We start from the raw sequence: 16,211 nt of genomic DNA on the forward strand, positions 1-16,211 counted from the left end.
CAAAATTGGACCTGGAGAGAGATCATGTACAGTATTTCACCTGTATATGGGAGTGTAAAGACTCTGACCCTGGGTTTAGAATGGTGCAGTGCGAGTTCTAGACTGTGCTGTGCAAGTTAATTGACCCCCAGCTGACCTCTGTCTCTGGTCAGAGTCTCTGTAGGAAGCATTGGACTGGTCACTAGGCAGCCAGTGCATTAAGTTGACCGTGGCTCTGTTGTCCCTCCTTGCTCCACTCTGCCATATTGAAGGGAGGATAGCCTGTGGTTTATGAAACTGTTCCTTCCAGAAACTCTAATCATGTGACCAGTACTGTGGAAGCTACTAGGGATACAAGTATAATATTGAAGTTCTCTAAGGAGACTTATCATTTTGTTGGGGACAATAACATAGGTGAAATAATAAACAGATGAATCAAGATTTTATTATCAAAGGAAAAATCCAAGGGCCAAAATATATATTCCAAATCTCTTTATACTATTGAAGGTCCTTCCTAAGATATCAAATTCTTGGCCCCAAACAAAGCCTATTAAAATAATAGTTCTCTGTGTTTCTTACATACTAAGCTGTTTAAAAGTAGAAAACAAGTATTTTTAAGTTTAGAATAAGTATAACAGAACCCTCAGAGAAGAGAGGTGGGATTTTTTTAAATCAAAATTTCCTAAATAATTGCTCAGACAGAATTAATAAATCTATTTTCCTGCTCTGCATTTAAAAAATTAAGCTCAGTATATTTGAATATCATTCATAATTTGACCAACATTGGCAGGGAAATTGAACTAAAGTCCAGTACAATAAGTAAAAAACTTTTTCGCATCTTTATATAAAAGGTGACCAGCAAGGAGCAGTATTTGCAGTTATTTTTAAATAACACTAGTTTGAGCTGGAGTTTGATAGCACATATCAACCATTGGAACCTGGAACTCAAAAACAATGTTGCAAATACAGTTTGAGACTTGATAAGTCCTGAGAATTGCACTGCTTAGAGGACTTGATGATTTTTTTTTACAGGTAAACAGATTTTACAAGTTAAGGGTCAGAGTGAAGGAGACTAGCAAACACATCAGGTTTCAAAAGATAAGGAAAAAATGGAAAGGAAAAAAAAACACTCAAGATGCAGATAAATAAGAGAGCTATGAGAAGCTTGTGTGGGAAACAAGCTGAAGGCTGACCATGATTCTGTGGTAACCATGAGGACATGGCTGGGCTCATGCACCTGAAGAGAAGTGTGTCCGTATGGAATTCAAGTTCACAGGGAATAAGAATAAAGAAGAAAAACAAATCTCGCTACATTACCTACGAAAGTAGAGGCTTTGTGAAGGGAGAGAAGGGATTGTTAGCTGAAAGGAAATGATATGTAAGTGCATTCCATGATGTTTTCCTTGGATAATTGAAGGAGTTAGTATAGAAGCTTAATTTCAACAACTGGCAATCCCTCAAGCAAGTGATTTGACCCCTGTGTTGAAAGGGAGGTTAAATGTTGGTTCTAAATAAGTGCTAGCAGTTTTGAAAAGAAAAAGGATTTCCCAGTAGACTGTGGTGTCAGTCAGTATGTCTGCACCTCTCCTAGTTGCAGAGGATGAATCGAATTGCTCTGGAAATCACAAGACCTGATCACTCATTAGACAGTTCCTAAACACCTACTGAGACCTAACATGCACAAGGGGGAAGTGGTATTTCTGTCCTGCAAATATTGCTAAGACCTGAACACTAAGCAGCTCCATGGAAGGGTCCGCTCAGGATTACATTCTGTCCATTGTGGACGACTTGAGAGTGGTTTCTGCCACATTTGTCTCTGACCCTTCAGCCAGCTGCTTTCTGTGTCCTCGAGGCGGAGCCTGAGGTGGGGATTAACCTGTTGACTGATGTCTGCTGTGTTCAGTGTTCCAGTACCTGTGCTGGTGGGTCCCAGCGGCGTGTTGTTGTGTGTCAGGATGAGAATGGATACACTGCCAACGACTGTGTGGAGAGAATCAAACCTGATGAGCACAGAGCCTGCGAATCTGGCCCTTGCCCTCAGTGGGCTTATGGCAGCTGGGGAGAGGTGAGCGCAAACTCCACTTATACATCCTTTGGGAAAAAACAAATACCAAACAGTGCTGTTGTTCACAGTTTATTTGAAGGAAGAAGAACTGGCTCTAGTTAAAACTTCTTGACTTCAGATTAACTAGGAGATCCATCTTAATTCTGGACTATTTTAAAAGTGCATTTATTACCAAATAGAGATGGCTTGACTACATCAGAGAGATGAGTTAGGAAAGAATACAGATAATGCTAGTTTAAAATGTTAACCTCTGCTGATTAAAACATGGGTGCTTTTAAAGTGACTGGAAATGTGTGTTAAATTAATTAATGGAAGTTTTGCCATCTTCATAATTTGGGGGTGTTTGTGGTGCACCCTTGTTCTCATGGCATTGTGTCTCCCAGTATTTCAAATTCATAATGAACCAGCTGTTGTTCATCAGGGATTAGGAGCTGTTATTCTTATCAGAGGTGATGCATTGTAATCATAGAAGTGAATAATTAGCTGTGTAGTCTCAAATAATCAAATTCTTCAGCTCTTAACCTTTTAAGAATTGCTTGCTATGAAAATAGAGACACAGGTGTAGAGAACGAATGAATGGATACCAAGGGGGAGTGGGGAGGAAGAATTGGGAGATTGGGATTAACGTGTATACACTACTGTGTATAAAATGGATAGCTAATGAGAACCTACCGTGGAGCACAGGGAACTCTACTCAGTGCTCTGTGGTGACCTGAATAGGAAGGAAATCCAAAAAAGAGGGGATATATGTAAACATATAACTGATTCATTCCACTGTATAACAGAAACTAACACAAAAGCTACTGCTTTTGTACTACTAATTGTAAAACAACTCCATGCCAATAAAAATTAATAAAAAAAGGATTGTCAACTATGATTGATGAAAGCCCGTGGAGTATTTGGAGCAGACAAAACTGGGCCCCTGTCCCAGTGACTCTTACGAGCTTTGTGTCTTTGACAAATAATATAACTTTGCCAAATATCTGTATTCTCATCTGTACATGAGAATAATACTGGCACCCACTTCATAACATTCATGTTTATTATATGAGATTAGTTAGTTAAATCGCTCAGTTGTTTCCGACTCTTTGCGACCCCGTGGACTCTGGCCCACCAGGCTCCTCTGTCCATGGGATAAGAGATAGTGCACATCAAAACCTAGCCCATAGCCTTCAATCATAGTTAACTGCTATTATAATAATGATAATCAGTGTTATTACTGCTAATAATAATTATCATTAGTATTACTATATTATTGAATAAGGTTTTAAGCCACTATCATGTGTAGGACTTAGATGTTTATTGTTTTGTATTTAATTAAAAGAGAATATATATTTCTACTCTCGAATCTACAGGGAGAGCACATACTTAGAGTTTGTTGAGTTGTTCTGTCTTGACTATAAAATTTATAAAATAAAACACAAGGATTAACATCATGGAGGCCCCCTATGCCCACCAAGAGGGGAACAGAGACACATGAGATGGAGGGGCATGTTAGTCTACACCCCTTTGCTAATCGAAATCCCGTATCCAAATTTCATGCTTTCATTCACGTAACCTAGTAGTCATAGGTGCTCATAACAGAGTTTTGTTAACTTCTGTTGATAGTACGTCATTCTGGAGGGCTTTGCTGAAAGACCGGAAAGGGAAGTCAGGTTTGGAGACACATATATTTTGGGTTTCCTGAAACTCCTCGTAAAGCTCTGTCCCATGGGGCCTGTGCGTAAGCTTCTGTAATTGGATTGAAGCCAGGAGAGTACACGCATTTGCTGGGATGCTGACTGTCAGCACAGACCAGATCATTCCAAATTCCATGGGAGATCTGGCCTTGACACAGCAGGGGAACAGTGTTCCTGGATATAAGCTCCACGGTACTGTCCAAGAAATACAACTTGTTCCTGTCTCAGAAGCGTGGGTCCAGCCAACAGTCAGAACCATATCCAGCATTCCCACCACACTGTTGACTCATCCTAGGGGAATGCCATCATTATCCTCAGATTCAAAGATAGCATAAAATATTTGGATGTCAGAAAGGTCTACGGAGACTGGAGTGACAGAATAGCCAAAAGGTTGGTGACAACTTCCTAGAGGTTGCCAGAAAAGAAACCAGCTCAGTCATTATATCCTTTATTTGGTACTAAGTGGTTTTTAGATTTTTATCTGTTTCTTTGATTTTGGGGCTTTGAATACCTGAAAGAAAAGGCTGTAATCTTATCCTGGACACCTGCTGCTGAATTGACCTTTATCAAGTTATGCTCTCTTAAGCTCAGTTGCCCTATATAGTTAACACTCTCCTCTTGATGAGATAACATATATATAAGCATTTAGTACAGATGAAGAGCAAATGCTTAATAAACAATAGCTACCATGAAAGGGGGCTTCCCTTGTGGCTCAGATGATAAAGAATCTGCCCGCAATGCAAGAAACCCAGGTTCAAACCCTGGGTTGGGAAGATCCTCTGGAGAAGGGAGTGGATACCTACTCCAGTATTCTTGCCTGGGAAATCCCATGGACTGAAGAGCCTGGCAGGCTACAGTCCATTGGGTCACAAAGAGTCAGACACAGCTGAGCGACTCACACACACAAACACATCATAAAAGGACAGGACTCCAGTCTGCTGTACATATTGCTTTTGGTAATTCAGCTTCATTCTGCCTATAGGTTTATCTTGCCTGGTGCCATAATCTATCTTGGCTAAAACATTTTTCTCATGGGGAAAGAAAATTTGCCACTGGCTGTTCAGACAGAATAACTGCAATCTTCCTTTCCCTTCTTCCAGTGTACCAAGCTGTGTGGTGGAGGCTTGAGAACAAGGCTGGTGGTCTGTCAGAGGCCCAGCGGGGAACGATTTCCGGATCTGAGCTGTGAAATTCTTGACAAGCCTCCAGATCGAGAGCAATGTAACACACACGCTTGTCCTCAAGATGCTGCCTGGAGTGCTGGCCCTTGGAGTTCGGTACGGCCCTAACTATTCATGTTTGCTAACTAAAACTAACACTCCAATTCCAAGGTGCTCTGGGTCACTCCTTTGAGACAGATTGTCCTCCTCACAAGGGCATCCCTGGAACTGTACTATACACAGTCTGTTCTTTTCTTCATATTGACATGCAACAAAATTCATTTTTTTAAATGATATTGCCAAAGTGACTTTACAGGATACATGTACCTCATACAGGCCTTTTGCCAATGCCAAAAAGTAGCATCCTTTCCTAGAACTAGACTATATATATTTGTGTGTATTTTTTTTTTTAAGAAACTCCATGCCATTTTTAAACTCCAAAGTGATTTAAGCAGACAACTCAGAAGCAGATATTCTTTCCTTTTCTAAGCTGATGGTATTGACTTTGGAGGGAAGATACCTGCTTATTGAGGCCAAAGCAATTTTTGATTCAGTGACTATACTTTGCCTGTGTGACTCAGGTACAGCTCTCAACACAATCGCCAAAAAGGCTGTGCCCATAAAATCAACTGAAATCATTTGGAAAATTCCAAAGATAAACAGTGGACTCAGTGACGTGATGCCATTCAAGGCATCTAAAATGTTCTCTCTTCTATCAAGACACAAAGTCCGTTTGAGACCGGTTTTTCCTTTGGTCCTAGACTTCCTTTGTCATCTGCTTTTAAACAACATTGTGAGACAGATGTGGCTCTATAAATACTATGCAAACTTCTGGGGCAAATCTTGGCAAACAGAAGGATCAGCTGTGTCGAAACAATACTGTGGCTAAATGGTGCCATTAGGGTTGTTCCATGTAAATAGAGTAAACATTCCTGTGAATGCATTAATTGCACTGAAACGGAGTTAATATTATGTGAATTCATATCCAAAAGCCTTTTTTTGTTCTATAGAGTTCTGAGAAAAAACCTTAACCATTCCTGAAAGCAACTAAAGAGCAGGTTAACTGATCTGACATGGCTACTAATCTGTTGACACTTCTAAGAGTCAAAGGTTTCAAGGTTAGAGGTTGTATCTATAGATAGAATACTAGCTGCATAACTACTGTACTCTGTGTTAAGTAGAAATCTAGAAGAATTAGAGCATTATCTTAAGTAGTACTATTTATCTGGGCTGTAAGGATTTTATTCAAGGGCAGTTCAGATGTATTGTTCTCCCAGAGTATTTTGTCTGCAATACTGGCACTCTCCCTAAATGAACATTTGGAAAGAGATCAGAAATAACCTTAGAATGTCAAGAATATCTTCTGACATTCCAGCTTCCGTAAGTCACCTGTTACATATTCTTTTTCATGAAATTTTCCCTCTTGAGCCCATTATAGTTTCATCCTTTTCACTCAGCCAACACCAGCACTACACTGTAGTATATATCAAAATATATAGTAGCTCTCCAAAAAGTTGTGTTTCTTTAATATTCACCAAGAAGCATCTACTAACCCTCAGAATATGTGTGTATATATAATATAATAATAATACATTATTATACATTATATATTGTATATAGCATATATACAATATATCATATATATATATATATATACACACACACATATATATATATATATATATATATATATATATAAAAGTTTCCATGGCATTCTCTTTCTTGAACACTTTCTAAACACAGTTTAATTTCTTTTACACTGGATCACCACCCTCTCCCATAGATACTTTAAGAGTTTAAATGCTTAAATTTTAAAACATGATCTTCTAAATAATTTAACCAAAGACTTTAAGTTTTTCTTATTATAGTTCTTGTTCTTGGGCCTGCACATAGTTTTCTGCAACACACAGCGAAATGGAGAGATTCTAAATGTTCTGTAATGCACCAAAGCAAATACATGAGTTTTGAAAATGCTTTTGCTGCCTATATGATTTTAGCACTTCCTTTATAAAGTAACATTATTCAAATATATATTTAAATGCCTTTGCAGCATGGGAGCAAGGCCACTTATACAAGGCTTTTCATGGTGATTTTTGAAAATCAACTAAATCAAAAGCATTTTATTTAAATAGATCCATTTGTAATATATGACTTAAATTATGCAAGGGCAGCCTTTCAGATTCTTAAGGTAGGATTTGGATTTTATGTGTATGTTGATTTTTATGGATGCTTTGGTACCATTTCTTAGTAATTCTAAATTGAAGCATACCTCAGTAAATTGTGTTGATAGCCATAAGCCACTTCTATGGTGCTTCATCATTGTAACTGACAGTGACATTAACAACAAGAAAAAGTATATTGGAGGTGCTAACATGTTGCTTTCAAGAGAAAGCAAACTAGATTTATTAGAGACCAAGGGTAGCCATTAGGCCCTCTCTGGCCGAGTTGCTTTCTTATCCCGAGTACCCCCACGCAGGAGATAGTGTTGAGAAGCAACTACAGCTGTGTGAGTAGGTCTTTCCCAAGGTCGGAATAAAGCTAGCCTAGTCCGACAATTGTTACTAAGGAGCAGTATTCAGGAAAGAAACTCCAAACGCTGTTAGCACAGTTTCCAGGCTCTAAAATGAAGCTTCTGTGAATGTAGGGTTCAAGTACCCATTTTAAGGCTGTTAGGAGCCTGATAGACTGCAGTCCATGGGGTCGCTAAGAGTCGGGCACGACTGAGTGACTTCACTTTCACTTTTCACTTTCTTGCACTGGAGAAGGAAATGGCAACCCACTCCAGTGTTCTTGCCTGGAGAATCCCAGGGACAGGGGAGCCTGGTGGGCTCCCGTCTGTGGGGTCGCACAGAGTTGAACATGACTGAAGCGACTTAGCAGCAGCAGCAGCAGCGGTTCTGGCTAAAATCACCAGAGATTTAGAATCATGATTGGTGAAAACATCTTCCCTAGATTTTGTCTTTTCTGTTCTGTTTTGAATGCATCCTTGCACTCTGACTTGGCAATGTGTTGTTTTTGAAATAAGGTTCTTAACACTGATTTGCCTATTGCATGCACACATCCTGTGACTAGAGGGATAAATTGGAAAGAGAGCTGTCAAACTATAGTGAGGAATGGGTTAAAACTCTGTAGCATTCTAGAGTAAGTCACTTCGAGACAACGAAAGTTGAAAAGGTTGCTAATCTGTCCAAGATGGTCATCTAGCTTTCGTTTTCTGCATTGCCCCATTGGCACTAGTGGTAACCAACCTACCTGTAAGTGCAGGAGACATAAAAGACATGGGTTCAATCCCTGGGTCAGGAAGATCCCCTGGAGTAGGGCATGGCAACCCACTCCAGTATTCTGGCCTGGGAAATCCCATGGACAGAGGAGCCTGGTGGGCTATAGTCCATAGGATTGCAAAGAGTCGAACCTGATTGAAGCGACTTAGCACAGGTGTATCTGCTTGCTGACTGCCTTGGAGGCCATGGTTCTCCTCGGGAGGAATTGCCTGTGTGAATTTTTCCTGACAAACTTAAAAGTGTGCTCTGAGCCTTGGTTTCGGTGCTTTGCAGTAATGCCTGTCCACCCGAGTAGTGAGAATTTATGGGCTCACCAAGGAACTGTGCTTTTGTTTCTGCCTGATCAATTTATGAATTTGTGTCTACCTCATTTTCATATGAAAGTTTGCAGTTTCTGTAGGTAGGAAGAGAGAATGTCTGACATCAGTGTTTTATCACCTCACTGCATCTATCTCTAGGAAAAATAAAGACTGTAAATATCACTACCATACTTTCTGAGTACAATTTTAAGCAGCCAAGCCTAGTGTTATCTGAATATTTTGAGCAATACAGATTTCTATGTGTTTATATAATAAAGCATATTTATTTTTTCCATGTTATTTAATTTTATATACAATGTTTAAAAATCAGTGTTTTATCAGCAGACTGTAAAGGCAAAAATAGTCTGTGTGCCTAGAAATGCCTGTATATGTTTCCTTTGGTTTTAAAAAGACACTTTTTAATTTTGTAAATCTCTCCCAACCTGTACTCTCTCTCTCCCAAATTTGAGTAACCACGTGGCAAGCTTTATGTAATTGGATAGTTTAAAATGTATATTTAAGGGATACTTTAAAAAATATTTCTGAATTTGGAAATGATGCTTAGTGATATAAACAAAAATATAAGAGGCTTAATGTTTTGTTGCTTTTTCTTTTTTTTTCTTTTCTAATACTGTTGTCCTGATTCATTGAGTCTCAACTATGAAATATGTGTGCTGTTTATTGAATTTGTAGATAATGATAAGGCATAGCCAGAAGTCAAAACAAGTAATTAGGAGAAATGGTTCTGAACATGTCAGAGGAGCCAGGTACACGGAAAAGCTCACCCTAATGCACACCAATTTGATCAAAACTTACTCTTTTTGTTCAAACAACTGTAAAAGACTTAGAACATTTGTCAATTTTGTGACTTATACACCTGCAATACTTATCAGAAGCATTTCTCATTAAAGAAAAATAAAGAAAACAACCATAAACTTGTAAGTTTTAAGAGAACCTATACTTTTCAAAGAGTGATAAATCATAAAGATAACCTCAGATCTCTACTGATTCCACATTGTCCTACTGAGCCTCCATTTTGCACTGTAGTTTCTTATGGTAATTGAAGGGGAAAGACCAAAATAAGAACTCCCTATATGCATTTGAGGACTTCCTTGGTAGCTCAGAGGGTAAAGCATCTGCCTTCAATGCAGGAGACCTGGGTTCGATCCCTGGGTGGGGAAGATCCCCTGGAGAAGGAAATGGCAACCCACTCCAGTATTCTTGCCTGGAAAACCCCATGGATGGAGAAGCCTGGTGGGCTACAGTCCATGGAGTCACAAAGAATCAGACACGACTGAGTGACTTCCCTTTCACTTTCACTTTATGTGCATTTGAGGGTTTTTTGTTTTTTTTTTTTTTAAGGAGGTGCTGTATAAGATAGCATCTCCAAAGCAGAAGGTGCTCCTAGCGTTTACTCAGTATTTATTATGTACCAAATCAGGCTAAGGAAATTGGTGTCACATTTAACCCACCATGTGACCATGTTGAGAGATATTTTTATGAATCTGTTTGAATGTGTGATAATCTATTGAGTACTTTAGTGATAAGACTTTTATTTTTTTTTTTTTTTTTTTTTGAAGAAGGAAGGCTTTATCATTTGCAGCCAGTAAGGAGAACACCAGGGATCTTTTCCAAAGCAGTGTCTCCCAGTGTCAGTATACTTGACTATATTGATCCTATTTATTTTGGTAGAAAGAAACAGGTCATGTTCAGAGTGAATTTTTTTAAACTCCTGCTTATACTCAATAAAAGGATATTGCTGAAACTCACCCTCCATCTAAACTCAACATTTTTTAGCTAATATTGATGTTGTCCATTTGACTCCATCAATAGAAGATCTGAATTTATAACTCTTATTGGTAAATTCCCATAACCAGCAGTTCTGAACACTTCCAATAACTGACTGTGTTTAGGGAATGGTGAAACTCCTCTCACTTTTATTTTTGAAATATCTAATATTAATAGCCAGATTCAGAGAATGATACAAAGATTTTGGCTACAAGGAATATCACAGTAAATGTGAATGCATTTTTTATAAAAATAAGAATCTTTTTACTAATGCAGACATATCTTAAACATTCTGCTAGTATCTTTTTAAAAAGAAATAAGAAACACATTATTTGGTTTTATCAATATGGAGTACAGAAGTAAGATAGTTTTTTAATGAAAACATTACAACATATGAAATTATAAAATTTATTTGGACTCAGAGTAGATTAAGATTCTATAAACCATTCATCTCACATGTACTTAAAAACTGCAGAACACACTGTCCTTGTATCTGTTTCACTGGAGATAAAACTTAACTGGACTTTTTTTTTTTTTTTTTTTTTTTAGTATTTACAGTGATTGTATGCCTGTTAGAGATTCTGTTCCTGCTTTCTGACAGCTGATATTTCATGATTGCTTGACAGATTTCTGTTTTTACAGTTTTAAAAAGTCCAAAGGTGGGAATGGGGACAAGGGTAGACAGACATTAGACCCTGAGGAGTGTAGCTCCTCCCCCTGACTCAGGTCAGGGAGTTGCCCTCCTGGAATGGACACAAATGGAAACTTTGGAATGTGGAGTGGGAGGTAGAGGCTGAGTCCAAGTCTAATTGGCTGAGAGGGAATCCTGATTATTAAACGGGGTTGAGGAAGATTTATTTTATGAGGAGGGAGTAAAAGACTCCAGGTCACTCCTTCAAAAAAGAAGTCATTCGTTTTTCAACTAATACTTTTTCATTGCCTACTGTGGGGCTAGTCTCTTCTGGGATGCTGAGAATACAGCAGTGCGCAATCAGAGCTATTGATTCTACTGGGAAAAGAGAAAATTCGGTATTAAATAAAGTTGAACACATAAAGAACTGACAGTTTTTTCCTGACAGCCTCACTACAACCATAAAAATAAAAATTGCTATTAGGACATGTATATGTGTGTGTGTGTGTGTGTGTGTATGTGTGTCTGTATCTTCATGGTTGCTAATGATCTTTGTTCAATAAATATAAATTGTTGATCTTGTCTTTCCTTTTAAATGTGCAATCGCCCAGTAAATTTTCAGTGATCAATGCTCACTTGCTGATGGCATGAAACATTTAAAAACCTACTATCAGGAAGTATGTTTCTGTTCACCTTTTCATTAGAACCCAGACATGAGTTCAGGGGTCTAAGAGTCAGAATAAGTAGAGGGCCTGGCTTTCTGCCTCTCCCTGAGGGGCCCACAAGCCTCCACACCAGCATGGGAAGTTGTGGCTGAGGGTACATTCCCCCTTTGTTAGCTACCAATAAAAGATCTGAAATGTGTGGGTTGCCACACCACCATCTTTGCTCCTCGCAGTTGTTGTTTCCTCTAAAGTGGGATTGTATACGTGTAACTCTATGGCTGATTCATATCAATGTATGACAAAACCCACTGGAAAAAAATAATAATAACTAAATAAAATTTAAAAAAATAAAATAAAATAAGGAAAGAAAAAAAAAAAATAAAGTGGGATTGTTTTCATGGATCGTTTTAATCATTACAAGACCCCCATAGAGCATTGGCAGCCAAGAAAGGAGCAGGAAGTAGTATGGAAAGCAATCGATATAGGCTGAAGCTACAAAGTCACCATTCTTAGTGACCTTGCTCTTACTAGAATGAAGTTATGACTGGCCAAAACAGTCCAATAACTATCTATGATGATGGGTATGTTCTCTTTCCAAATATTCTCTCTTCCATATTGCTTTCCAACATCGCAGCTACTAGCCACATGTGGCTAATATTAAGCACTTATTATGTGGCCAAGTCCAATAGAGATAACGCATTTTAAATTGTATGTAACTTAATTACTCTAAATATAAGCAGCACCTGTGACTGGTGTCTACTGTATTAGACAGGACAACCTCGGTCAATTAGCAGTTAATATTCAGCTTGTCAAGGGGTAAGTAAACTTATACAAATAAATTGGGGAGAAAAACCCTATGTCAGCATGTAATGGATCCCTATGTAGGATGTCTTTGCATCTAGTAAGTACCATCCTCTTGTCCTTCTGTTTTGCACCTTTGGTTGAGAACACTTCAGTGGTTGTTCCCTGACAGCTGAGCATTGAAAAAATAGGACAGTGAAAGAAGAGGCTTTTAGAATCAGCTATCCTCAGAATAGTAACTCCAGGGCCTCCATGTAAAAGCAGCTGTTAAAACAAACTCTCCTCTTGTGCATCTCAGAGTTCAAGTTCATCATGGCAGTAAGTTCAGTTAAGGAGAAAGAATGTTTATGTGTTCTGTGGGTCAAAAGGGCGAGGTTTGATTGGTGTTTTTAGGAGAAGGCAAAAACGGACAACACCAGGTAGCCACCTTGTAGAAGCTTGAATTCCGAGATCATGCTGTCTTTGAGAAGTTTCAGGAAGGCAGCTTTCATATTCAGTGATCCCTATAGGTAGAGGTTGAGCAGATTAGGTTGATAGAATTTCAAAGACACTTCAGAAGAATAAGAGCTGAACCAAATGTCTCCTCCATCACTGTAATTGCCATCATTTACCTTCACCTCCCCAGTGTTAAGAAAACATTATAGTTTGTTTCATGTTTATACCCCATACTGATGCCCCCAGAAATTAAAATGTATGTAGCAACATTGGTTCTCTTTTCTAGTGATCAGATAGAACTGTGGGTTTTGTTTTGTTTTTTGTTTTTTGCCCCTTTAGGGCAACATCTGAAGTAAATGATAAACAGTAAACGTTCAGGTGGTCTGTATTTTTAGAAGCTCTTTTTAATTTATTATCTTCACACTTAGGTTGTCTCTGTACTAAATTGGGAAGTGAGTCAAAGTAACTCTCCTCAGTCACCTTTTTCTGATGTATTTCAGAAGGTAGTGGAATGGATTGTTTCAGTTATCCACAAAAGAGCTGTTTTCCCCTCATTTAGTTTTGTACGATGCATTTCCTCCCGTAATTATTGTGATGGTTTTGATTTTTATTATCACAATCACTTACCATTTACATATTCTGCTAGGAGTTATGCAAAGCAGTTCACTCCTATTATCAGATTTAATCTCTTCTACTTGATGAGCTTAGTACCATCAGAGAAGTTACCTAGTTGGTACTAGGTCACAATGTGGCTGAATGAGGATTTGAACCTACTAGTAACCAAGAAGTAATCCCCTCATCTTACTCGTTAGTTGGTAAAGTGGTGAAAAGCTGTGGAAAGAGGTTATCTACAATTTAAGATTTTCTGTTTTTCCATGTGGTAACTACTTGAAACATTCTGGAATTATTGAGCCATTTACAGATTTTGTTCAAAGCTCTAAAGGGATGAAAATGAGAAAATTATTTCTCTTAAATGCAAGCCAGGTGAAGAGCAAGATTGGGGCCCTCCAGAAGATTTGGGGGGGAAGCATCCAGTATTTATTAAGGACACTCAAGGGATGTTTCTGACATTTTAGTAAGCAAAGAGAAATAGAATAACTTGAGGTAAATAATCAATTTTTTGTTCAGTAGATATATAGATGATTGGGATGATAGATCTCAGGCAATCCAGTTAGCGGTGATTAGGTTTATTGTAGAAAGTGATATGTTATTGTACTACAAGAGAATTATGAAAAATAGTTTAATTAAAAAAATTTTAGTTTTCTTTTTTCACTTTTTATTCTTTATTGGAGTATAGCCAGTAAACAGACAATGTTGTGATAATTTCAGGTGAACAGCTAAGGGACTCAGCCAAAAATATACACGTATCCGTTTTCCTGCCAAACTCCCCTCTCATCCAGGCTACAACATAACACTGAGCAGAGTTCTATAAACTATACAGTAGGTCCTTGTTGGTAATCCATTTTAAATACAGCAGTGTGTACACATCCATCCCAAACTCCCTAACTATCCTTCCCTTCCAGCCTTCCCACCCCTGGCAACCATAAACTCCTTCATTCTGGAAGTCTGTGACTCTGTTTCTGTTTTGTAAACTAAGTTCATTTGTATCATTTTTTTTCAGATTCCATATATAAGGGGTGTCATACGGTAAAAAGTGATCTCACACTAGTAACTCTCTGCTTGAAATAAATGCATATTAAATGTTTTGAGTTATCTTCCAAACTCTTGAACTAAAACTAAGCTACAGGAGTTGAACTCTTCTGTTGATGCTAAGTCTTACTCTTTAAAACTGGTAGGACAGACAACCCCTGTGAGTTCTGTCCTTACATTCACTTTGTTCTTCATCCCTCCTTCCCCCAATCACTGATGCATCCCTCCATCCAAGTGGAAAGTGCATGTGAAGACATGGTTATGGTTTGGGAGCTGTGTAAGATGAAGTGAATGAAAAGATGATATAAAAAATTAACTAGAAAAAGGAAGATATATAGACATAGCCACCACATTTCAAATGAAATTATCTTTAACCAAATCATTTATCGAATTGCCCCAAACCTTAATTTCCTTTGGGCTGTAGAGGCCCACTGTTCAAGCTTGGTGCCTTATGCAAAGTAGGCAGACTATCAATAATATTGAAATGAATGAATGAATGAGAAAATCCTAGTTACTCGGGAGCTGAAATGATTATTGCACTGGCCAAAACTATGGAAATAAAAAGCTAACATGTAGGAGGGAATCATTAAAAAGAAACATATAGGTTTAGATGGTGGTTATATATCAGTAGTGATTTCCTGACTTGGAGAGTTGTATTTCTGTAGAGAGTATCCTTGATTTGGGAAAATTAGACTTTTGGAGATGATGAGACACTATGTGGATTTTTCAGGAAAAGACAAAATATAATGTCACATACATATATATATTTAGCAAGGAGGATGGAGGGAGCAAGGGTGGTGAAATGCTGGTAGTTAGGGAATTTAGATAAGGGGGAGAGGGAGTTCTTTGTGATATTCTTACAATTTTTAAGTTTGAAAATTTTCAGAGTAAGTTATTTTTTAAAAGTTCTTAAACATAAACATATTCAGAGTGTGTATTACACTTCACAAGGAAGCAGAGAGTGTAGGTCTGGATTTATTTCGGGGCTGTAAAAATTCTGACACATTTTAGGAAGCTGTTTTTAATCTCAGATTTGCACTGAAACATCGTAATAAAAGTGGGTGCTCCAGTCTGAGCTCAGTGTAAAGAGCATCTTTCCTAGTTTTTCATTGGTTTCTTCCCCATGAACTTCTTCCTCTGCCATCTCTCTCCTTTCTCTGTCCACCCCTCCCACCCAGGCAGCTAAAATGAAAAGGCCTCTGGGAATGGTGTGGCTTGTTGATCCTCTTTTCCCAGGGAAATCCAGACTTTCACTGCCAGGCTTGCTAGTAAATTCCAGTAAATACTTGAATAAATAGACTCCCCATTTTTATCTATTGCTTCATAGCCAAAACCCAGATTCCTTTGAAAGCTAAAGAAATTCTTGAAAAATCTCTGTTGTTTTCCTTCTGCTTCATAAAAAGCCTTCACCCAACAAACTCACCTTTTCCTCCATTGCAGTTTGCCCGTTCTTAGTGAAATCGTGACTTCCTTCTCCTTGGTTGTCTCTTAGTCAGATCTGAAATGTCCGGGAACCGCTTAGCAGTGGCAGGTCGTGGCTATGAGGACAGGGAAGGATGCTAGCCAGCAGAGCCTGCTTGTTTCACTGTAGCTGTAATCTTCATTGCTATGCATGGAAATTGATTTTACACTGTACATGTCACATTTCTAAGACCAGGGATTCCAAACCCTTTTAGCCTAGGATCTTGACCTTGTTAAAACTAATGTTCAGTGGGCCCTGTGCCACTCTCATCCACCAAAAAAACCACAAAAAACCAGCCCTCTGTGTTCCCTACCCC

General features: G+C 38.4%; 1 protein-coding gene across 3 annotated transcripts in view; it reads left to right on the forward strand.

The window, feature by feature from the left end:
* The window catches only part of ADAMTS9 (ADAM metallopeptidase with thrombospondin type 1 motif 9), a 162,476-nt gene that overhangs the window by 89,944 nt on the left and 56,321 nt on the right, over nt 1-16,211 (forward strand). For all 3 annotated transcript variants that reach the window (XM_065933342.1, XM_065933345.1, XM_065933344.1), the window contains 2 exons: nt 1,883-2,044; nt 4,824-5,000. In XM_065933342.1, coding sequence (XP_065789414.1) covers nt 1,883-2,044; nt 4,824-5,000 — 339 coding nt within the window. The remainder of the gene's footprint in view (nt 1-1,882; nt 2,045-4,823; nt 5,001-16,211) is intronic.

This window comes from Muntiacus reevesi, chromosome 4 (assembly GCF_963930625.1).
Source record: "Muntiacus reevesi chromosome 4, mMunRee1.1, whole genome shotgun sequence".
In the NCBI taxonomy this organism is placed as follows: domain Eukaryota; kingdom Metazoa; phylum Chordata; class Mammalia; order Artiodactyla; family Cervidae; genus Muntiacus; species Muntiacus reevesi.